This window comes from Electrona antarctica (assembly GCF_951216825.1).
Source record: "Electrona antarctica genome assembly, chromosome: 21".
Taxonomy (NCBI): domain Eukaryota; kingdom Metazoa; phylum Chordata; class Actinopteri; order Myctophiformes; family Myctophidae; genus Electrona; species Electrona antarctica.
In genome coordinates, this window is record NC_136802.1 from 29,890,441 (window position 1) to 29,914,823 (window position 24,383).

A 24,383-nucleotide genomic window follows, 5' to 3' on the forward strand; every position below is an offset into this window, starting at 1 on the left:
GTTTAAATCAATGACCTCTTCCATACAGGAAAGGATTCCAAATAAGCCAGCTGGCTTCTTCCCTTCCTTGCATTGTATTTTTGTTCTTTGACATGTTATTGTCTATTTTTTGCTAAATAAATAAACCTAAACCTAAACCTACTCCACTTAGACGAGCTCCAGGAAACTGTTCAAGTGAGACACGAGTGTTCACAGTCCACCAGCGGAGGTTGGAGCGATTTCACAGCAGCTTGAACCGTGACTTATTGAAGAGCACACAGAGAGCAGAATGACAGAGACAACATGAGCTGACCGTTAAAAACCAACACAGAGACGAGAGGAGAGGAGGCTGTCATAGTGTGTACCGTTTAGAGGAGTTTAGCAGAGGTTATGCACTGGAGTTTATTTAGAGGCTGACATTTCTTTCAGGAGGACCCTCGGGATGGGATTAATTTTTTTTATTAATCCCGGGGATTGGGACGTGATACGCGATGGGAATGAGAGGTCAACGGGAGCGGGCAGGAGCGGGAATTACATCAGCCTCATTATATTAGCATATAATTTGAATTAAATCATGCATGAAACTAAAAAATAACACAAAAGCCATTGCCTTTCCTAATGACTAATATATTAATTAAAACAAAACAAAAGAAACAACAGGAGTGGGAGTAATTTTGAGTGGGAGTGGGGTGGGATCTGGATGAAGCAGATTCAGGACGGGAACCCCTTTTGGCGTATTATCTTATACTTTAGCTGTTGAAAAAAAGCTCGTAGCGCGGCTTGTACGTAGGTCTGCTATTTTTGAAGAATCTTGAAAATGTGGCGCGAGTCTTTGAATATATATTCTTTCAGAGCAAACATTTTTAACTCAAATCTTTGCTTCTGGGTGGGGGGGGGGGGGTCCTCCCTGGAACAACATATTTTCAGATGGGGGGTCGGCGGCCAAATACAGATAATTCTGGGGGTCCTTGACATGAAAAAGGCTGAGCACCACTGACATAGAAACATAGGTTTTTCAGAAAACTGTTAGGATGTAGAAGCAACACACACACACACACACACACACACACACACACACACACACACACACACACACACACACACACACACGCACACGCACGCACACACGCACGCACGCACACGCACGAGAGAGAGAGAGAGAGAGAGAGAGAGAGAGAAGAGAGATTACATCATGAGTCTGTCTCCTCCACACTTTCTTCTCTGACCTTTTCATCTTTCTCTTTCGTCTTTAATTATTCTCTCTCTCTCTCTCTCTCTCTGTCTCTCCCCCTCTCTCGGACTGAGCTCTTCCACTGTTCAAAGATACTCTAAGTAGTACACATACATACGCACACACACGCGTGCGCATGCACGCTTCTGTTTTCAACAGAGCTGTGCTTTGTATAATTCAATTTGCTGTTCAAATATGGAACCACCATTTAGTGCGCACGCACGCACGCACGCACGCACGCACGCACGCACGCACGCACGCACGCACGCACGCACGCACGCACGCACGCACGCACGCACGCACACACACACACACACACACACACACACACACACACACACACACACACACACACACACACACACACACACACACACACACACCTTGAAGTTCTCCTCTGTCAGTCCTTCGTCCGTCTTGGCGCTACGTATCATGGCCGCCACGTAGCGCTTCACCAGGCTGCGGATCACTTCCTGTTGGAGACAAGTAGCTATGGTTACCGCACGCGCTCAGTGTACACTCTCACTCTCTCACACACACGCACGCACACACACACACACACACACACACACGGACGCACACACGCACGCACACGCACGTGCAAGCACACGCGCGCAGTTCTGCTAAATCTCGGGGACGTTTGCTTTGACTTACATCCGTTCAATGAATTAGCCCCAGCGTCTACCCCTCCCCCCCCCCCTACGTGAAGCCCGGCGCTGGTCCAGTGCAGGACACAGGAGTCACGCGCCTGGGCTGTAATCAGCCATCAGTCAGTCCGCTTATTGAATGAACACATGTTTCTAATCAGCCAAGCTTTTCCTTCCACAATCTCACCCGATCGCTGCACTTCTCCACGCTGCGAACAACAGTGTGCTTCGTGTTGATTTGAGAGAGCAGAGCAGAGGGTGTGCGGCCATTTTGTGGTGACACAGATAGAAAGCCCGTTAATTTTTTTCTTCCCCCACCGATTTCAGAAAATGTGTATATTATTATAAGCCTGGAACCAAACCATCCAGGCTCCTGGTGAATTGTGAGCATAACACCTTTGGTTTTGGGGGTATTTATTAAATATAGTATCGATCTAATAATTTAGCTGACGCTCGCTCGCTGTTTAAATCGCTCGGTCGCTGTCTGTCAGTCAGAGTACTTCCTTAGCATAGAGCATGACAGCTGCTCGCTTTCTGCGCCATCTCACCACGCCACGACGCACGGACCGCCTCACGGAACCTAGCGCCGCACAGCCCTGTCCTCCAACCTCAATCGGCCCTGCATTACACACGCCAAACATTCTAACATTAATCTTAATTCAATTAATTTGCGACAAAAAAAACCCCATCTCCCCGCAACTCACGTGTCACCAGTGTCACCAGCGAAATGCATGTTGGGACGGACACAGATTAATACTGAGACACACTTTTCCGCGCAACAGACCCACACGCCCACACTGAACATAATTTGCTGTTCATATATTCAGAACGGGTAAGGACTAGTATAATTAAATATTCAAAAATCTTTTGACACAGAATCAAAATGTTTAATGGTCATGATTCACCCTGACTCTAGCCTCGGAAAACCCAGACGTTTTTATTTCCAGTGAGGAAAAAAAAGTCTGGGGCCGAGTCCACTTCAATTCGGCATACAGTAGCACAAACGTCGATCACACTCTGCTGATTTCTGATCGTCTGCACCTTTGTTAAATTGACGCACACACGTACACACACACACTCTCTGTCGCTCTAATTAATTAGTCTCATGTCCAGCAGCTGTGCCTAGTCTCTCTCGGTGGATCCTGCCGGGAGCTGCCTATGCCATAGAAGGCATAGGTGAGCTCCAGTCTACCCTGACTCTGGATGGTTTGGTTCCAGGCCATAAATCAATTAATATTATGAATATTTTCTGAAATCTCTATGGGGAAAATGAATGGGCTTTCTATCTGGGGAGCCACAAAATGGCCACCACTGCAATGCTAGTATAAACCATACATGGGCAACTGGTAGCCACACCATCACTTAATGCAGCCCGCAGGTAAATAAATATTGATATATTATTGATTTCAGCTGTTACAATTCTAAACATGCAAACATGACACACTTTATTTACTTTGGTCTATATAATGATGTAGCTTAATGACTAGTATTACAATGTTATGTTATTTTTATGTCCAATTTGTATTTAGTTCATAGTTCAAGTTAACATAACTAACTAAATACATTTGATATTAAAAAAAAAAAACTTTTCAGGATGCCAATTCAAAAACAGCAAAAAATAATTCAGGATTTGAATTCAAATATAGCAAACATAGCTCCATGTCATTGCGTCAATAAAGCGTTAACATTTTAATTTACGAAGTGAGTGTTCCTGGCTGAACACCATGATTATCATTAACAATTCTGTCCCCGATTTGACATGTTGACATCAATCAACTGGTTCCATGTCCGACATCTGTCCCCAAACGTGGCCGATGCCGCACGCACACACACACACACACACACACACACACACACACACACACACACACACACACACACACACACACACACACACACACACACACACACACACACACACACACACACACACACACATACACACACACACACACACACACCTCCCCCAATGGTACTGACCTGGTAGTGTTGGTTTTGTATCAGACTGTCTGCATGACGCTCCTGGAAGAAGGAAATAACACCATGTCAAAACAACTTTGACATGTGCAGTGCGACGCATTGTGAGCTTGTAGATCTGCTATTTTCAGCATGTGTAAAATGACTTATACTGGATCTCTTGTCCACCAGTCCCTTCCTAACACTTTAGTCTAGTTTTTATTTGTTGACGACATTGTCAATTATATTTCATAGTTTTAGTCATCGTAGCTTAGTTTCCATGTCGTTTCCATTTAGTTTTCGTCAGTGAAAAAAGGGTAGTCATAGTATATTCGTCGACGCTGCATGGTGGAGCGCGGCGCTCGCCTCACCGTGAACTCTCGGAGGTTGGCACACTTGTGCGGGTCCTCGTCGGGCCCCGGGCCCCGCCGGCACAGCTTGTGGTGGATCCACATGACGAGGTACCACACGGACTTTGGACTGGGGATGATGTTGAAGGGAGGCGGCAGGGTCCCGCCCTCGTCAAAGTAGCTCATCCACAGCTTGGTCCTCGCAAACTTCCACTCGATGTCTGCGTGGTCCTGTTGATAATAATAATAATAATACACATTTTGCCGCTTGTTACGCACAGCTATGAGCTGGTAGGAGTTAATAGGTGTAGTTTGTTACTCACAGCTATCAGCTGGTAGGAGTTAATAGGTGTAGTTTGTTACTCACAGCTATGAGCTGGTAGGAGTTAATAGATGTAGTTTGTTACTCACAGCTATCAGCTGGTAGGAGTTAATCATCATGGCTATGAGCTGGTAGTTAATAGGTACAGTTTGTTACTCACAGCTATGAGCTGGTAGGAGTTAATAGGTGTAGTTTGTTACGCACAGCTATGAGCTGGTAGGAGTTAATAGGTGTAGTTTGTTATTCACAGCTATCAGCTGGTAGGAGTTAATAGGTGTAGTTTGTTACTCACAGCTATGAGCTGGTAGGAGTTAATAGGTGTAGTTTGTTACGCACAGCTATGAGCTGGTAGGAGTTAATAGGTGTAGTTTGTTACTCACAGCTATCAGCTGGTAGGAGTTAATAGGTGTAGTTTGTTACTCACAGCTATGAGCTGGTAGGAGTTAATAGATGTAGTTTGTTACTCACAGCTATCAGCTGGTAGGAGTTAATCATCATGGCTATGAGCTGGTAGTTAATAGGTACAGTTTGTTACTCACAGCTATGAGCTGGTAGGAGTTAATAGGTGTAGTTTGTTACGCACAGCTATGAGCTGGTAGGAGTTAATAGGTGTAGTTTGTTATTCACAGCTATCAGCTGGTAGGAGTTAATAGGTGTAGTTTGTTACTCACAGCTATGAGCTGGTAGGAGTTAATAGGTGTAGTTTGTTACTCACAGCTATGAGCTGGTAGGAGTTAATAGGTGTAGTTTGTTATTCACAGCTATCAGCTGGTAGGAGTTAATAGGTGTAGTTTGTTATTCACAGCTATCAGCTGGTAGGAGTTAATAGGTGTAGTTTGTTATTCACAGCTATCAGCTGGTAGGAGTTAATAGGTGTAGTTGTTACTCACAGCTATGAGCTGGTAGGAGTTAATAGGTGTAGTTTGTTACTCACAGCTATCAGCTGGTAGGAGTTATTCATCATGGCTATGAGCTGGTAGTTAATAGGTGCAGTTTGTTACTCACAGCTATGAGCTGGTAGGAGTTATTCATCATGGCTATGAGCATGTTGAGCAGCACCACCAGAGAGATGACGTTGTACGTTCCAAACATGGTCGCTCCCACGAACTCGGTGAACTCGTGGCGAGCTTTGACGTTGGTCACGTACAAGTTGAGCAGGCCGAACACGGACCAGAAGAGAGACTGGAGCGTCTCAAACAACCTGCAGAGAGATGAGACGGACGAGAGAGAGGGAACAGGGTACACTTCATTATTTAGACTGTCACATCCAGTCAAATCTGATTTATTCTCAAATGTTATCTTTTGGCCCGACCGTTCACACTGCTTTTGCAAGAGACCATGCTTTTGTGTTCAGACTGGATCAAATCAGACTCCAATATGGATGTGGCACAGAGCTGATTCAGGCTGGATTTGGCTGCCGGTGTAAATGTGGCCTTAGAAACAGTTTGTCGCGCGAAAGCCTTAGTTGTCACGTTACTTATGAGAGAGGCGTTTTAGTTTTAGTTGCTCAAGAGGCATATAGAGTGTCTGCTTGTGGAATTGGAAGGTTTGGAAGGTTTTAGGGTTTAGAAGTGTCCTTGAGCAAGACACCCAACAGTAACACCTAACTAGAGCTCCTGCTCAGTGTGTGAATGTGCTACAATGCATGCACTGTGAAAGTAGCCTGGCTAATAAGCCAGACCAAATCAGCCGGCAAAAAAAAATGCCTGCCGGCGGATTACGGTCTGGAGAGGCTCAATTGTACGCCCATTTCCTACACCAGAGAAATGGTGTGGCCAATCGGGATATGGTATGCAATATGGGCGGGCTTTGGTACAGTGACGTTCAATGCTTGAGACCTTTGACTGACAGTAGCTCTAACCAATTGCGTCAAAGATAAAATGTTTGAACCCGCCCCCTGGGAAACAAGATCCATACACAGCATCTCCAGACTCAAATACCACACGACAGTGTGATTTGAGTCTGGCTTATTAGCCAGGCTACTGTGAAAGCACTTTGGATAAAAGGCCACTACTGTAAACACGACTCCACCATTTAACCATGTCATGATGAGAGGAGTGGAGTACTCCAAAGAGAGGCATGAGAGAGAGAGAGAGATAGAGAGAGAGACATGAGCAGAGAGATGGAGAGAGAGGGACGAGAGAGATAAATAGAGAGACTGAATTTGTTTCTTCTGCAACACCTGGATTCATTCGTCCTCTCATTGTGTCGGAACAGTGACATGACGACAGCCTCGAGACATCTCTCTTATTTCTCTCTCTAACATCCTCTCCTTCTTCTCTCTATTTTTCATTCTATTCATCTCTCTACCACTCTCGTCGCACACGCGCGCACACACATAGAGACATTTTTTTGTCTGGAGGCTTTTGTATTTTTTTCTTTCATTAAATATTCAGCATTTATTACTCTGTGTGTGTGTGCGTATGTGCGTGCGTGTGTGCGTGCACCATATTATGGAAGTATTTACTGATCACCGTGTTTGTGTGTCATAATGTTGACATGTTTCAAAGTCAAATGCAGCGTGTGTTAAGGTTTATATCATATAAAACATTTCTTAGGGTCCAACATATATTTTCTGATGACATGTTTGGGCATTTTACATTTTTTGACATGTTGGGCCATTATATTTAATGCATGTGGAAAGAAAACCTATGTTATGCATGTACTTATTGTAAGTAGTTGAGTTTGTGTTTGGTATTTCCGGTGGTGTGTGAACACATAACAGGCCATTTAATCCCAGAGTCTTACTGTAATGGCATTGATCGCTGATCAATAAGGCCATTATCTAAAAAACTAACCGCAGCATTCATTAACCGATTAAGACCTGAGGACGATTCTGAAAATGTTATCGAAACAGTATAAAATATATCTCATGTGAAGGATCCCCAAAATGATATGTATTTGTCCGCAGACACCCCATCTAAAATTATTGAGAGAGAGAGAGAGAGAGAGATTTGCACAAATCTTCAAGATAAAAATAATAAACAAATATATATATATTTTTTTGAAAAGCCAAATTATAAAACAATGGTTGGAGTGTTTAAAATGTAAAAAAGACAAAGATGTTTTCCCGGTTTTAAAGGGTTAAAATTCCACTGACCGCCTGGCACCCACTCTGCACTTTCAGCAAACACGCACGTACGCACAATCACACACACACACACACACACACACACACACACACACACACACACACACACACACACACACACACACACACACACACACACACACACACACACACACACACGCACACCGTGTGCGTCCGTGCATGCGTGCATAGTACATTCTATAATGAATTGCATCCTGATGCAGCTCATATACCTCAGCAGAAATTGCACATAGGGGGGGGGGGGCAGTATAATGCACAGAGACACGGCTGGGATTGGTTTATATAGGATAGGCATTAAAATGAGAAGCTTATGATTCTATTGACGATTTTTGCCATTCATTCTGACCCCTGGCAACAAATCACTCCATCAACGGGAAAAGAACATTGCAAAGCAAAACATAGATACAATAAACGGTGTGGCCTCTGCAGGCTTTCACAATGGATGCAGAGGTATATATATACCAGCATGGCTGTGATTCAGTCCAGTCCACACAGCCTCGAGGCCTGCAGATTTTTTGCTTTGTGCGGTGCTGCAGTGCTGTCGTAGTATGACAGCGTACAGGCGGATATGCGCATGCACATCCAGTCCAAAGAGCCAGGCACGGGGCATGTGGCACTCAGTATGTTTGACATTCGCTCTGAAAGAATATATACAGTTGGAGGCCATCGATATTGTCCTTTTCTTTTTGCTGAGGTTTGCATGATCTGCGCAAAAGGACAGTTAACCCATTTTGGGCGGGAACCCCTTTTGGTGTTTTAAACATTATGTTATAATTTAGCTATTGAAAAATAGCAGATCTACAAGCTCATAGCGCGCCACCGAGTGGCGCGCTACGAGCTTGTAGGTCTGCTATTTTTGAAAAATCGTGAAAATATTTATTTCAGAAAACTGGAGGATTTAGAAGGATTTTTTTAAATTTTGAGGTCAGGCCTAAATGGGTCAAATAATAAGGGACAATATCGGTGGCACCCAACTGTACAGTATTCAAAGATTTGCGCCAAATTTTCACGATTCTTCAAAAATAGCTGAGCAAAAAAAATAATAATAATTAATCTCTTCAAGGATTCATGGGTTGCATAATCCTGTGGTTCCCAAAGTGGGGTCCGGGGACCCCCAGGGGTCCTTGAGGGAGTTCTAGGGGGTCCTCAGCAAAATGATAGTTTGGAACCAAATGGACCCTTATATGGGTCTGTAACGCAGTATTATGCGTGTCTTAAGTACCAGGTCTTATTACTTAACTTAAGACCTGGAGGCGTGATCAATGCCATTTGGCTATTCTGAGTGGCCAAACAGCATTGACCACGCCTCCAGGTCTTAAATTAAATCATAAGACCTGGTACTTAAGACACGCATAATACTGCCCTAACTTAGTGTACAAATGGAACCAAATGGACCTTAATGGGTCCATTTGGTTCCATTTGTACACTCTCAGAGTTAAATTAACATCGATTTTGCAATATAAATTGGCGGTCTCAGAGATAGAAATGCCATTAAACGGGGGGTCCGTAGACTAATGCATGTCAAACTGGGGGGTCCTTGAAATTAAACGGGTTGAGAATCACTGCTAGAGCCGTAACAATCTTCTCTTATGGGGGTCCCTGGCATATCTTTTCAAATGGGGGTCCATTTGGGGGTCCTTGACATGAAAATGTTTGGGGACCACTGGCGTAACCGATAGAACTTAAGTCAATTTCGGGCGGGAACTACTCCTTTAAAGTCCAATGTCTCCTCTGCTGTCAGCTTATCGGTCCCTTTCTACGGTTCTGTTATCAGTCCCATCAGACAGACGCCATAAATGGCCCCCGGGGGCTGATAACAGCCATTAGCCCTATCAGTTAGCACTCGTCATCACGGCCCATATAGCTGAATGGCTAGAGAGAGCCTTGCTCGGTTTGATTCCCGGGCAACGTGTTGCAACAGAAGCCAAACGGTGGTCTGATGGTGCTCAATCATGATGACAATGAAACGCTGGTCATGACAGTTCTGACAGACTCAGCCGAGCGTCCTCCTGATCTGGAGTCGAAGGTTAACAGGTTAGCTGGGAGTCATTAAACTCTGTTCCATTTAATCCATTCTGGGCGGGAACCCCTTTTGGTGTTTAAAGCGTTATGTTATACTTTAGCTATTGAAAAGTAGCAGATCTACAAGCTTGTAGGTCTGCTACTTTTGAAAAATCGTGAAAATGTGGCGCAAGAATGAATATACTATATATTCTTTCAGAGCGAACTCAACTGTTTGCTTCTGGGAGCTCCCTGGAACTACATATTTTCAGATGGGAGGTCAGCAGCCAAATACAGATAATTTCTGGGGTCCTTGACATGAAAGACTTTGAGAAGCACTGACATGAGGTTTTTCTGAAAACTGTTAGGATCTAGAAGACATTTTGTAGAATCGTCCTCGTGTCAAAATGGGTTAAACTCTGTTCCATTTAATACTGCCTCGGTCGGCTCAACGCTTGCCTTCAAATACATGGAGCTGTTGTATTTGTGCGTTGGCACGAAACCAACCGTGTTGCCGTGGAGAAACTGGTAAGACGTTGGTGCTACAGGGCTGTTACGAATACCATTACAAATCTAAGTCGACGAGTATTTTGCATTGAACAATGGAATGTTACAATTGGTATTTCTGTTTGCCTTTTAGGCTAATTCGTAATCACAAATTGCACGGGACAGATATTACAAATAACTTGTACTTTTTACACCACTGGGAACCAGGTTCTGTTTTAAATACATTTTTTATTTTAGTTTTAGTCATAGTCTCTTGAATAGTTTTCATTTAGTTTGAGTCGCATTTCAGTCACCTGGAATGTTTTGGTGTTAGTCTAGTTTTAGTCGACTAAATATAAGATTTTAGTCGACTAAATCTACAGCTAATTTAGTCGACTAAAATGTGTTTTGGCGGGCCTCGATGCCGTCGTAATGGCTGATTTTGCACTTGATCTCGATCTACAAGCTTGAGTTTGTAGATCTGCTATTTTCAGCATGCAACCAAGTGTAAAATGACTTGTGTCTTTTACTTAAACTGGATGTCTTGTCCACTAGTCTAGTCTAACATTTTAGTCTAGTTTTTATTTGTTGACGAAATTGTCGATATATTTATAGTCTTAGTTTTTGTCATCATAGCTTAGTTTTCATTTAGTTTTCGTGAGCGAAAAAAGGTAGTCGACGAACATTTTCGTCACAGTATTAAGTCGACGAAATCAACACTGTTTGAAGCTTATATAGGCAGTGTTTTCCTTGTCACTGAGGCCAAAGTAATGCCTTGCTCGAGGGCTAAACATTGGGTGCCTCCTTCCTTCTCTGCATGTCAACTGTTTGGAGCCAGCCTGTTGTGATTTGGCACCATAATAAAATTGAATTGAGTTGAACTGCTATGGATCAGCTACATCAGTGGGATATATATACATGCCTATATATAATATTAGGCTGATTGTCACACAGCGAGCCAACATCATAAACACTGTGTGTGCGTGCGCGCGTGTAATAATAATAAATAATACAGTCCATATAAGTAATTAAATCTCTCTCACTCACTCACTCACTCACTGACACACAAATATGCTTTGTGATGTTAAAAATAAATAAAAAAACAGGTGACACGATGTGCAATGATTTTCTTTGCCATAGATGCTATGTGCTAAAAAAAAACTATTATAAAAAAAATGTATAATGCCTTCATAGCTTTATTCAATTACACACAGAGGTTTGAGTGTGTGTGTGCGTGTGTGCGTGCGTTCGTGTGTGTGTTGGTGTGTACGTGCGGGTGTGTGTTGGTGTGTGCGTGTGTGTGTGTGTGTGTTACACTCACGTAGAGAAGGCGTTGTTCTGTCTCTCACAGCGTATTCCTTTACAGTTGTTGGGCTCGTCTGACGCCTTGGTCTCATAGTAGAAATACAGCTGGTTCAAACCATTAGCGAATGCTAACAACACCTACACACGCACACGCACACACACACACACACACTGCATAATTCATATACATAATACATACATCATATTACCATTTGCTCCTTAACTGAAGTTTGAACCTTATTGATGTTTGCGTGTGTGTGTGTGTGCGTACATGTTTGTGCATGCGTCATGTGTGTGCGTGCCTGTTACGTGTATCAAACAGGGGAAAACTGTGGCATTCATACTATTATTAACCATTCAGGACGGGGAACAGCAGATCTACAATTAGTACCGCGCTACGAGCTTGTAGATCTGCTATTTTTGAAAAGTCGTGAAAATGTGGCGCAAATCTTTGAATATATATATTTTCAGAGCGAATGTTTTTAACTCAAATCTTTGCTTCCTGGGGGGGTCCTCCCTGGAACAACATATTTTCAGATGATGGTCCGTGGCCAAATACAGATACTTCTGGGGGTCCTTGACATGAAACGGGTTGATCACCACTGACATAGAAACATAGGATTTTCAGAAAACGGTTAGGATTTAAAATACTTTTTTTTATCGGCCCTTTTATCGTCTAAATGGGTTAGTGTCTGTGCGTGCGCGAGTGTTTGTGTGTACGTGTATATCAAACAGCTGATAAACAGGGGGAAACTGTGTCACTGCTACTTTTATGTAAGCGGCAAATGCACACGGCGGCGCATCCCAGCAGTGTTGATTTCGACGACTAAAACAATGACAAGAAATGTTCGTCGACTACCTTTTTTCACTGACGAAAACGAAATGGAAATGAAAAAACTAAGACTAAATATATTGACCATTTTCATCAACAAATAAAAACTAGACTAAAATGTTAGTAACTAGTAAGGGACTAGTGGACAAGAGATCCAGTAAGTAAAAGACACAAGTCAACACATTTTGCGCTTGGTTTGCATGCTAAAAATAGCAGATCTACGTGTTGCGACGTGTTGTGAGCTTGTAGATCGGCTATTTTAGTAAAATCAGCCATTACGACAGCATCAAGGCCCGCCGAAATACATGTTAGTCGACTAAATCAGCTGTAGATTTAGTCGACTAAAATCTCACGATATTTAGTCGACTAAAACTACACTAACACTAAAACATTCCAGGTGGCAAAAAAAAAAAAAGTGACGTAAAACTTAAATCAAAAACTATTCAAGCGACTATATATGACTAAAACTAAAATCAAATATTTTGCGGTCCAAATCAACAGTATGCGTACTAGACAGTATATGAAGAGGAACTTGAGGATGTCCAGCAGCATGCGACCCAAGGAGATCTGCAGCGGGCCCAGGTGAGAGTTGGCCGTGAACAGAGAGATGAGACGCAGCGAGCTGAAGATGTTGGCGATGGCAAACAGGGCCTCGGCGATGAGCGTGGGATGCCACATCTCCCACTCCTCCCTGGGACGGGAGGAGTTGTACTGCAAGGGGGGAGTGAGGGAGGGAGAGAGAGAGAGAGAGAGAGTGAAAGATTGGTTAAGGAGAGATTGAGAGAGAGAGAGAACCATCATCATTTTTCATCGGTGACACTTTCACACAGCCCATGGGCTTACTATCAGCGTGAGATGAGTGTTGAGTGACTGGCAACCATTTAACAACCCACACATGCACGCACGCACGCACGCACGCACGCACGCACGCACGCACGCACGCACGCACGCACGCACGCACTATTCATTTGTTGTCCATCCCACCCATCCATTTGCTCTTTACAAAGCACACAGCGGTGCGAAATGGGATCAGATTGGACTTGGATGCGTGTCGAATGGCGTCAACTTTTGTTTGGTTAGAAGTTGTTTCTGATAGCTGGCCTGTATAAATAACTCTGCTTTACCCTCCTCTCTCTCTCTCTCTCTCTCTCTCTCTCTCGCCCCCTCAGTAGGTTCACGGATGAGGTACTTCTAAATTCACCTAATTAAAAGTAACCTTTGCACACACGCACACACACACACACACACACACACACACACACACACACACACACACGCAGGGCGCTTGAAACTGTGAAATGTTCCCAACAATTTAGAACAACTTGTTCTAAATGATCATTGAACTTCAAATGTGTGCACGCATGCATGTAGTAAAGTATATGTGCACATCAGCAGAAATGCGCTGTATGATGAAAAGTGTGCACACGTGCGCGTGGTGTAGGCGAGCCACCATCAGTGACTCGCAGCTGTTACAGATGGCTCATCCGTCTGGTCTGTGTGTGTGTGTGTCTGTGTGTGTGTGTGTGCGCGTGTTTGTGTGTGCGTGCACATTTCTATATTTTTTACATAAAAATCTTGCTTTTTATTTGATGTTACATGTGTGTGGATCTTTCATTTGGCTATTCAAATATAGCAGATCATATACAAACGTCTTTTAATCATTAATTTGGGAACACCTATACTGGTTGACAAATTAGTAGCCCTGCCTGAAGCTCACAAGCCCAATATCTCCCCCGTCCCAAGTGCAGATTCCCTCTTGTATGAGCAGTAGATATACAGTACTGTATGTAAGGGTCTCCTGCACAGGGGTAAGGGCCAGGTTTTAATCCAGTTGCAATTGTGATTACTACCTGACGTTTCGATTTCGATCTCTGCAGCATTAACCACTAATGTTGGTGCCCCCCAGGGTTGTGTAAGCTCAGCTGTACTTTTCACCCTTTATACTGACAGCTGTCGTACTGAGGAGTGTCTGAATGTCGCACTGACACACCAGATCAATACATACTAAAGTACTCAGATGATACAACTTTAATCTCTCTTCTAGATCGATCCAGTGATCCTGGACTGCACCAACACAGAGTAAATACGGTGGTTGAATGGAGTGATAACAACGCTCTCATCGTTAACACATAAAAGACAGAAGAGATTCATACAAATACCTAGGAGTAGTAATAGATCATCTCCTGTCATGGAAAGATCAGATTGAATCAGTGTGTAAGAAAACAAAGCAAAGAATCTATTTCCTTCGCCGTTTAAGATCCTTTGGTGCTAGTAGACGGATTCTTCTTTTGTTTCTCACTTCTGTTACTATGAGTGTTCTTCAGTACTGTAGTACCGTCTGGTATGGATGTTTGTCTGTAGCCTCAAAGTCACAAATGCTGCAACAACTAAACATTTGTTGGACAACCACTTCAGAGGCTCTATACATCCACGTATGATAACAGCATCCTAAGGTTAGCAAGGAATATCACCTCTAATACTAGCCATGTTTTGTATGGAGAGTATAGGTTGCTGCCTTCAGGAAGGTGTTCCAGCACACAATAAGGTCAGACTGAAGAAGTCTTTTGTCCATCAGTCGACTTTGAGGCTTAATCAGGTTTTTGGGCAGGACTAGACTGAGCTGTGGACATTGCTCTGTGCCCTTATGTCTCTATGTATGTAACTGTATTTTTGTTTCTGTTCTTGTGTTATGCCAAATGTGTGTATATGTGTTGCATACAAGGCCACTGGGCCGCAAGACAAATTTCAGTGCGAACTGACAATAAAGTACTATATCATATCTATATCATATCATATCGATTCCGATTCAGAGGGCTACGATTTGATTCATTCCGATTAATTGGGCTACAATCTGATTACCTGAAGCACCGCGATGCCTATACATGATTTATTTCGCCCTTGTTGTGTGACTAATAATCAAAGAGCTTTCTAATGATTCGAAGTGAAAAGAAGATGAATTTACTTCCATTATCTTGTATTGCTATAAATAACAAATGGAGAACAGTGTCAACTGGAAGGTTCAACAATTGCGGGAAAAAAAACAAGTAAAATAAGTAAAATATTATCAAATAATGTTTTTTCTTTAAATAATAAAATAATACATTTTCGACATTTTGTGAATCGATTAATGATCGCGATTAATCTAAGAATCCATTTTATTTTCCAGCGATTACACAAACGTTTCGCCTTGTTGAAGACCTTTCAAGGTCCAAACGTGTTGGCGGTCGCCCTGTTTCAGAGAAGGTGTGCCTGGGATCACTTATTGTTCTCTCACTTTGATCCCTGATACGTTTAACTACCTTTAACCACTTGTATCTCCTGTGGTATCGTTTTCTCTGCAACTGCAATTACAGTTGACATAAAACTTAAAAGGATTACACCGTTGAATACAAACAAGGACATCGACGCCTACAGGCGGTTTGTTCTGTGTATTTTGTACTTGACATAACCTTTAATTAACCCAGCCACTCGCGGCACTTCCTCCTCTATTGGCATTTATCTAAAGCTCTGGCAATAGCAGAACCGTAAACAAGACATTTTTCCAATGAAAAATGATTTTCAGAGATACATCGGCGGCCGGCGGCATGAAACGTTGGTTATTATTACCATATTAACTGAATTTCAAGGTTGCGCCTGCAGCCGAGCATAAAAGGCGACTGATTCAGACATAGGCCTATCATGACACCACCCCATTAACCCATTCTGACCTGAGATCAGATTCTAAAAATGTCTTCTACATCCTGACAGTTTTCTGAAAAAGCTATGTTTCTATGTCAGTCGTTCTTCGATTTTTCAAAAATAGCAGACCTACAAGCTCGTAGCGCGCCACTCGGTGGCGCGCTATGAGCTTGTAGATCTGCTATTTTTAAATAGCTAAAACATAACATAATGCTAACACCAAAAGGGGTTTCCGCCCAAAATGGGTTAAAGGGAATGGATTAATTAATTCCTGAACTGAAACCCTCCCTAACCAATAAACTCCCAACGCTAACTAGCCTCCCTGTGTGAATGCAATGCACGCACATCTATAATGGAGGAAAAGAAAATAATGAACCAGCTGAGTCGTACTACGTTTACTGTTATCATTGTTTTTTAGTTATTAAATTGCAAATGAAGTCACTTAAGCAGGGCTTGACATTGAGGCTTGTCCTGTTGTCCGGGACAAGTATTACATCTTTCCGGACAAGTGCATTAAAATTTGACGGACAAGTGACTCTTGGTTTCACGTTTTCTGTGACGCTCCTAGCAGCCAACACTATTGGCTGGCATTATTGTCTGGCTTTCCTAATCATCACCTTTCCAATGCTGTTAATAGCCCTATAATGTTTGTGATCTTACATACATTTCATGTATTCCAAATACACCATAGATCGGTCCTATCCGTGCAAGGTTAGCAGACTGACCACGTGGGCATTTAAACTTGTAGCACTGCGTGTGTGTACTCAATAATCACCCAGTAATTAATTATTTTATTTTTTTACATAATAGGTAGTTAAACAACTAGTCGACTGGTCGACTAGTAAACTAGGTAACTAGTCAACTAGTAAAAATGACTAGAAGTGAATGCCCTAGTCTGAACACAGCTTTGGTGGATGTGTTCTGCCCCAAACAAAATCAAACCATATGGGCTTCCATTGGAAATGCATTGGAGTGGCAATTAAACACAGTCACAAGACAGACACATGTCTTGAATGTGTGAACGCAGCACAGTTAGGGCATATGTCAACCCCACCTGCTCACCTCCGCCCCACCCCCTCCTGGTGCTGCGGCCATCTTGGAAACTAAACACAATATAAACAATTGGAGAGGGGCGGGGCCAAGGGGGCAGGCAGACTTCCCAACGTTGAAGCTCTGGGTCCTAGTGGTAGGAGGAGGGACTACAGGCGGACCCGTGGATTCATGACCGGGAAACCCCGTGCAGCTGGGCTTTAACGTTGAGCGCTCGGTTGCCCTACGTCACTCAGGACCTCAAAGTTGAGGTCCTGGGAGGGACTTCCGGCAGTCTTCCGGGTGCTTCAAAACGCCATTGAGCAACTTCCACTGACATGAATAGCTGGGGGGGCGGAGCTTCGCGCCAGTTCAGTCTCTATTATATATATACTCTATGGGCGGGGCAGAGAAAGGCACTTATTGATCACACCACCTATTTTGTGTGGTCCATACTTTTGTATTGGAAGTTTTGATATGTTCAGTCCTGCACTCATTCCAGGCCCCTTGCTAGAGAGAATGTTGTCTGTGTGCAGCTCATGGAAAAGTGGAGATATTTTTTACTAAATATACGTTTTCTGCCAGAACTTTCAAATGAATATGAAACTAGTCCTCAAAAGAACTCCAAGTCTTAGGAATTCATTATTGGGTGAGTGCACACACAGTGCTACAAGTTTAAATGCCGACGATACAGAGACAATACAGAGTCTATGACTCTGTATTTGGAATGTATGAAATGTATGTAAGATCACAGACATTCTATTAACTTGAGACTAATATATTCTATAAACTGAGAATATTCATCTAATATTCAAAAATGTATTCACCAAAACCAACTTACAGTTAGTTGATTTAAAATGTATTTATGTGTGCTCGTGTGACTTTTGTCCCCAGACAAGTGAATGGGAAATGTACTCTCCTTCCGTCTCGCACGCACGCAAACACGCACGCAAACACGCACGCACGCAAACACGCAAACACGCACGCACGCACGCACGCACGCACGCACGCACGCACGCACGCACGCACGCACGCACGCACGCATACTATGGTGACCAGATGTCCGTGGGTGAAGTCTGCAGTGCAAGGCGATTCTGATTCTCAGTAACGCCAGGGCTCCACCGGACGCGTTGCGTCTCCGTCGCGTGCGTCAAAAAACGCACCGGTTCAATTTTAATGCACGCGTCGCGTCTCCGTCAACGCAACGCAACGCGGGCAGTGGAGCCACCCTTCATTGATTAAAAAGGGAACATTCCCTGACGGTGACGGAGACGCGACGCTGTAGCGACGCTGACGCGCCCGGTGGAGCCCGGCCGTAACACACAGAGGTGAATATGACGTGAAGCGACACAGACAATGCGAGACTCACAAACAACGTGTTGCTCAAAAGGAGGCTTCACGGTGTGGCCCATGGAGACGTTCGTACTGAATCCAAAACAAGATGCCATGTTTCCATACTCATGTGGTTCTTTGATAAAGTAGACATTATATTGGTTTCTAATTGGTTGTAGCCTATTTCATGTCCTGATTGTTTTCACACTCAAATCAAACAAAGCCTTTTGGTTGGTGTATTGTCCAGTTGTGTTGTTGAATGGTTGGTTGTTTTGTAGGCTCTATTGTCCATCATAGCCCTATTATGTGCTACTGAATCAACCAGATGGCAAAGTGATGCTATGTGAAGGGACGGGATAAAAATGTCTAATTGAAAATAAATGTAGATAATAACATTTTCTATTCCACAGAGGAATAGAAATGTTATTATTTTTGTTTTCATGTTAAAATTATTCATGAGCGTCCCACATTGTCCCACACAGACACACTATTTGTCCCACATCCGGTGAGTTGGGAACTGGTCACCCACAAGCAACGCACACGCACACGCACGCACGCACGCACACACGCACACGCACACGCACACACACACACACACACACACACACACACGCACACACACACACGCAAACACACACACTGTGTGTGATTGGCATTTATCTTAACAAAGCTCTGCAAACAGGAGCACCATAATAAACTGACATCTTGGAGTGAAAAACGGTCGGAGACACTCAACGGCAGCATCAGAAGTTGAGCCCGGTCTATTTAGCATATTAACTGAATTTCACGGCTGTGCCCGGCAGCACAAAACACACAAACTGATTTAGACATACGGTTGGCTCTGCCATTTCCATTTCACTGCTCAACCTGACCAACCAATCTGCCGGGACAAACAATGGATGAAATACCTTTTATATCGCCGCTGTCGGGCAGAGACCTGGAAATTGTATTTGAACTTACTTAATAGCAAAGCTACAAGTCCACAAGTTGTGAGCTTGTTCACTACTACTTCTGAAAAAGTGTCCTTCCATTTCCTGAAAAGTAACAAGTAAAGTTTCCACCTGACAGCGACTGTATATTATTATTATTATTACCATTATTAGTTATTTTCTGGTTAAATTAGGATAATTACTGTTATTAAATTCAAATTAATTCCTTATAGTCTAACCCCAAACCCTAACTACAGTATCCTCTCACAGTGAAAGACACGCACGCACGCACGCACGCACGCACGCACGCACGCACGCACGCACGCACACACACACACACACACACACACACACACACACACACACACACACACACACACACACACACACACACACACACACACACACACACGGTATACATTACCTTGACGTAGGCTACTATCTTCAGTGAGATGGTAGCCAGGTACAGAGAGTTCATGGCGAAGTCCATGAGGTTCCACCAGTCGTGGATGTATTCCGTGAAGCCTCCGTCCCACATCTCCTTGATCTCCGCCCAGATGAACCCTAAAACACACAGTTGAACAATAGTGGAGCAGATTACTGAAACGATCGTTCACTTGATCATACAAGCACCAAATTTGGCACACAAGTGCTTCAGAACCTACTCTCTCAGAAAAGTACGTTGTCCACTTGAAAAAACTAAATGGCCACCATTTCTCAAGATGGCCGCCTTTCAAAATGGTTTTAAACAGTGTTTGAACTATAGTTTGATTGAATAATCTTATTGTGATGGCCTATACATCAAAATGTATGTTTCTGAGTATGAGAAATCCAATTCTGCATTTAGCAAATCAAAATTATTGAATATTATGATGATAAGTCAATATTCCATAAGAATCTTTCACTTGGTGGTACAAGCACCAAATTTGGCACACATGATGTCCAGGATGTATTTCTATGAAAAGCACCTTATCCAGCTGAAAATCCAAGATGGCTGCCAGTATTCAAGATGGCCGCCTCGTCAAATGCAAGAAATGTGTTAATGATCCAATCAAAATGAAAGTATTCTGACTGTAAGAACTTAATGGTGTTGGAATTGAATTCCAATATGGCCGCAAGTTTGCAAGATGCAGTTATTACGTGACTCAAAATTTGCGTTTTCGGAAGCTGTATGATCATAGATATTGTTGAAGGGCAACATCATTCGTTGATCATGCATTGAAATGCTGTGATCAAGCTCTATTGGTTTGTAATTTTGTATATAAGAGTGATGTCAAAGCACAACCAGGACACACTGGTGACATCACTGCTGTGAGACTCTGCATGGGGTTCAGTGTCGGCTTGTAGCGTAGCTGTAGTTGTGGTTTAATAACTGTTGTAGTGTACTCACTGTAGTTTGTTGTATACTTTAGTGTCCTAAATGCTAATTAGCCCCTGTATATATCTCCACTAGAAGTTTAGTTAGTTGTAGTATTGTAGTTAGATAGCCGCACCTGAATTGACAAGATGTGCCAGTGTGGGAGAGCTGAGACAAGGGTAACGGGGCTTCAGTTACCTGGATGGTGTACAGATCGCACAGGACTTAAATGCAGTGTTGGGCATCGTTACTTTAGAAAGTAACGTCGTTAGGTTACTGGATTACTGCCCATAAAAATAATCCCTTACCGTTACAAATTACCTTCTGAGAAAAGTAAAAGGTTAGATTATTTTCCGTTATTTTCCGTTACCCGACAATTAAAACCCATTTTTTAATGCGTGCGCAAGTTGGTTACATTGTATTAGGCTACTGCCTACCGTCATTGCGCCGCATTATCACGGCCCGGTTAAAAACGAGAATGATACACACCATGAACTGACCATAGACAATATCCCCTTTACAGCTCTCTCTCTTTATTAATGAATATAATTTGCCACAATCGGCACGTAGGACTGGACAGAAAGAGAGTGCAGAGAGTACACTACAATATGCCATACTAGGCTGTTGCGCTGCGCTCTGATGCCCTCTCCACGCCGCGCCGTGGCGCATGAACAAAAACAACAACTCCACGTGGACCCACGACGACCCACGTATGAATTAGATAGTTTATAAGCAATGGCACGGCGGCCATCCTTGCAGGCAGGGACAGTAACAGAATGATAATCCTGTAGGCAGTAACCTGTTCATTTTGGGGGGGGCAACAACAACAGCCTGTTGTTGATGATGAATGATACTATGAAACTTAACAATTCATTAACTAGTACTCACCTAATGACGCCGCCACGGAGGATATACCATGTTAAACGTAATTCCAAAGTGTTTAGCCTACATTGTTTAAGTCATAGACGCATGCGGTTTTCATGAACTTTGGCTAAAAGCATGTTGTTGTTATTATTATTCTACTACCACCCGGCACTTCTAGTCGACTAGACTGTCATGGCAGCTGGCTACAACCGAAACAACTTCCTCTTCAAAATAAAAGCTACTTGTAACAATACTTTTATTTCTTAAGTGAACTACAGGATGTAGTAGACGCAGGATGTATAGTACATGGTATAGTGGGCTTGGAAGGATAACTCACACAGAAGGCAGGAGAAATAGACTCCGCGGGCAGTCGGGGCTTTATTATTTTTTAAATCTTGCCAACAAAATGAACAGGGACACATTATAGTAACGGGATTACTTTTTTGGAAATGTAACTAGGTAACTAACTACTAAATTGCAAAACTAAGTAGTTACTTTATTCCATTACCAATGAAAGTAGTCCGTTACATAACGCCGTTATTAATAGCGCCGTTACACCCAACACTGCTTAAATGGCACTGGATGAACGGTCGGGCTAGGTGTAGGGCACCAGATGCTTGAACGTAGATCAAGGTTCAAGGTTGGACTTTATTGTTACATCTTATGTACAGGTATATAAGAGTAAAACTTATTTTTCTTTGGCTTCCTTACAATGACAATGCAGCGGCATAGATAGCATAATATTCAAACAACAAAAAACACAGCAAGCACAGCAAAACAAAGGGAAGAGTGCTAGAAAAATAGAGTGCTAGAAAAATAGTAACATATGTACATGTTTCCCTGTAGTAGCAAAGTTAGGTAAACTCGCCCCTGGTTCTTATCAGTTCGTTCATGTATCTGATTGTTTGGGGAAATAAGCTTATTTGCAGTCTATTTCCAGTGGCTTCGAGACTGCGAAAACGTTTTCCATGTGGCAGCATCTCAAACAGTCTGCGGTTGGGATGGCTTGGGTCCCTCATAATTCCACGACGAGCTTTGCTGACACAACGATCGTCATACAGGGCTTCGATGGGGGGGGGGGGATCACATCCGCTGCACTGCACTCTTTGAATTTTTGCGTGTCCTTCACCAGGATCATTCTGAATTTCAGCTGCTCTCTTAGTGGAACGCTGGAGTTTCAGTTGCTAAACATTTGCCCGACAATTTTGGTGATACTTTGTACTGTTTTGCCTCAATGTATCCTCACTGCCACCTCCATCATCCAATCTGGATGAGTCTAACATGATGGGCAACAGGTGTATTGCCTGAAATACGGGGAGCCTTCAACTCCTCTTTCGTATCTGTTTGACACTTCCTCCAATCAGTTTTAGTAGCGGAACATCTTGTGTTAAAGGCCGAGGGCTATATCCTTTTACCACCCAACCATACAAAACATCAAGCACATTGAAATATGGGATGCATCTAGGTTCAAGCATCTGGTGCCCTACACCTAGCCCGACCATTCATCCAGTGCAAGTCCTGTGCGATCTGTACACCATCCAGGTAACTGAATCCCTGTTACCCTTGTCTCAGCTCTCCCACGCTGACACATCCTGTCAATTCAGGTGCGGCTATCAACTACAATGCTACAACTAACTAAACATCTATTTGAGATATACAGTATACAGGGGCTTATTAGATAGCATTTAGAACACTAAAGTATACTACAAACTACAGTGAGTATACGACTACAACAGTTAGTAAACCACAACTACAGCTACGTTACAAGCCGACACTGAACCCCATGCGGAGTCTCACAGCAGTGATGTCACCAGTGTGTCCTGGTTGTGCTTTGACATCACTCTTATATACAAAATTACAAACCAATAGAGCTTGATCACAGAATTTCAATGAATGGTGATGTTGCCCTTCAACAATATCTGTGATCAGACAGCTTCCGAAAATGCAAATTTTGAGTTGCGTAATAGCCCCCATCTTGAAAACTGGCGGCCATATTGGAATTAAATTGACACCATCAGAATACATTCATTTTGATGTTTGGATCAATGTGTGGATCACACATTTCTGTTCACTAAAGTTCTACTTATTAATTTGACGAGGTGGCCATCTTGAAAACTGGTCGGCCATCTTGGATTTTCAGCTGGAAAACATACTTTTCCTAGAAAGTACATCCTGGACATCAACTGTGCCAAATCTGGTGTTTGTACCACCACATGAAGGATTATTATGGAATATGGACTTAATCTGCCCCACTTTATCGTTTAATTCCCATTGTATCATCATAATATTAAATAATTTTGATGTTCTAAATGCAGAATTGGATTTCTCATACTCAGAAACATATATTTTGATGTATAGGCCATCAAAATAGGATTTTATAGCTCAATATAACTCAAACACTGTTTAAAACCACCTCGAATGGCGGCCATCTTGAAAAATGGTGTCCATTTTGTTTTTTCAAGTGGACAACGTACTTTTCTGAGAGAGTAGGTTCCGAAGCACTTGTGTGCCAATTTTGGTGCTTGTATGATCAAGTGAATGATTCTTATGATATATTGACTTAATCTGCTCCACTAAATGTTAACCCTTTCAGCGCTATCATTTATTGAAAAATTAGGATCTAATTCACGCCAGCATTTTTTTAATTTGAGCTCTTATTTTGAAAAGCCGCCATTTCCACTTCACTAGCAGTAGTCCTAAGTTAGGAAGTTACACAGAGCTGGGCCGGCCTTGTTTACAATGTGAATCCAGACCGGAGCTCTGCATAGCTCCAGATCGTCAGATCTGTGCTGTCAAAGAAACGCTGTTTTTACCAAAATGCCATCTGGGACAAGGAATAGGAGATACAGGCGATTGAAAGAAATGGATAGAATGGATTATTATGGCGACGGCGATCTAAGATGGGCGATCCAGTGCTGTGCTAACAACACAGCTAGCTAACCGGCTCGAGCAATCGAATGCGCGATAAAAGCG

At 43.0% G+C, this 24,383-nt stretch overlaps 1 protein-coding gene across 1 annotated transcript in view; it reads right to left on the bottom strand.

Moving 5' to 3' along the window:
* Positions 1-24,383, bottom strand: part of trpc5a (transient receptor potential cation channel, subfamily C, member 5a) — a 136,669-nt gene that overhangs the window by 3,125 nt on the left and 109,161 nt on the right. The window contains exons 12-18 of the mRNA XM_079491324.1: positions 19,614-19,753; positions 12,732-12,932; positions 11,406-11,527; positions 5,491-5,686; positions 4,185-4,394; positions 3,838-3,879; positions 1,594-1,683 (exon numbers count right to left, since the gene is read on the bottom strand). Coding sequence (XP_079347450.1) covers positions 1,594-1,683; positions 3,838-3,879; positions 4,185-4,394; positions 5,491-5,686; positions 11,406-11,527; positions 12,732-12,932; positions 19,614-19,753 — 1,001 coding nt within the window. The remainder of the gene's footprint in view (positions 1-1,593; positions 1,684-3,837; positions 3,880-4,184; positions 4,395-5,490; positions 5,687-11,405; positions 11,528-12,731; positions 12,933-19,613; positions 19,754-24,383) is intronic.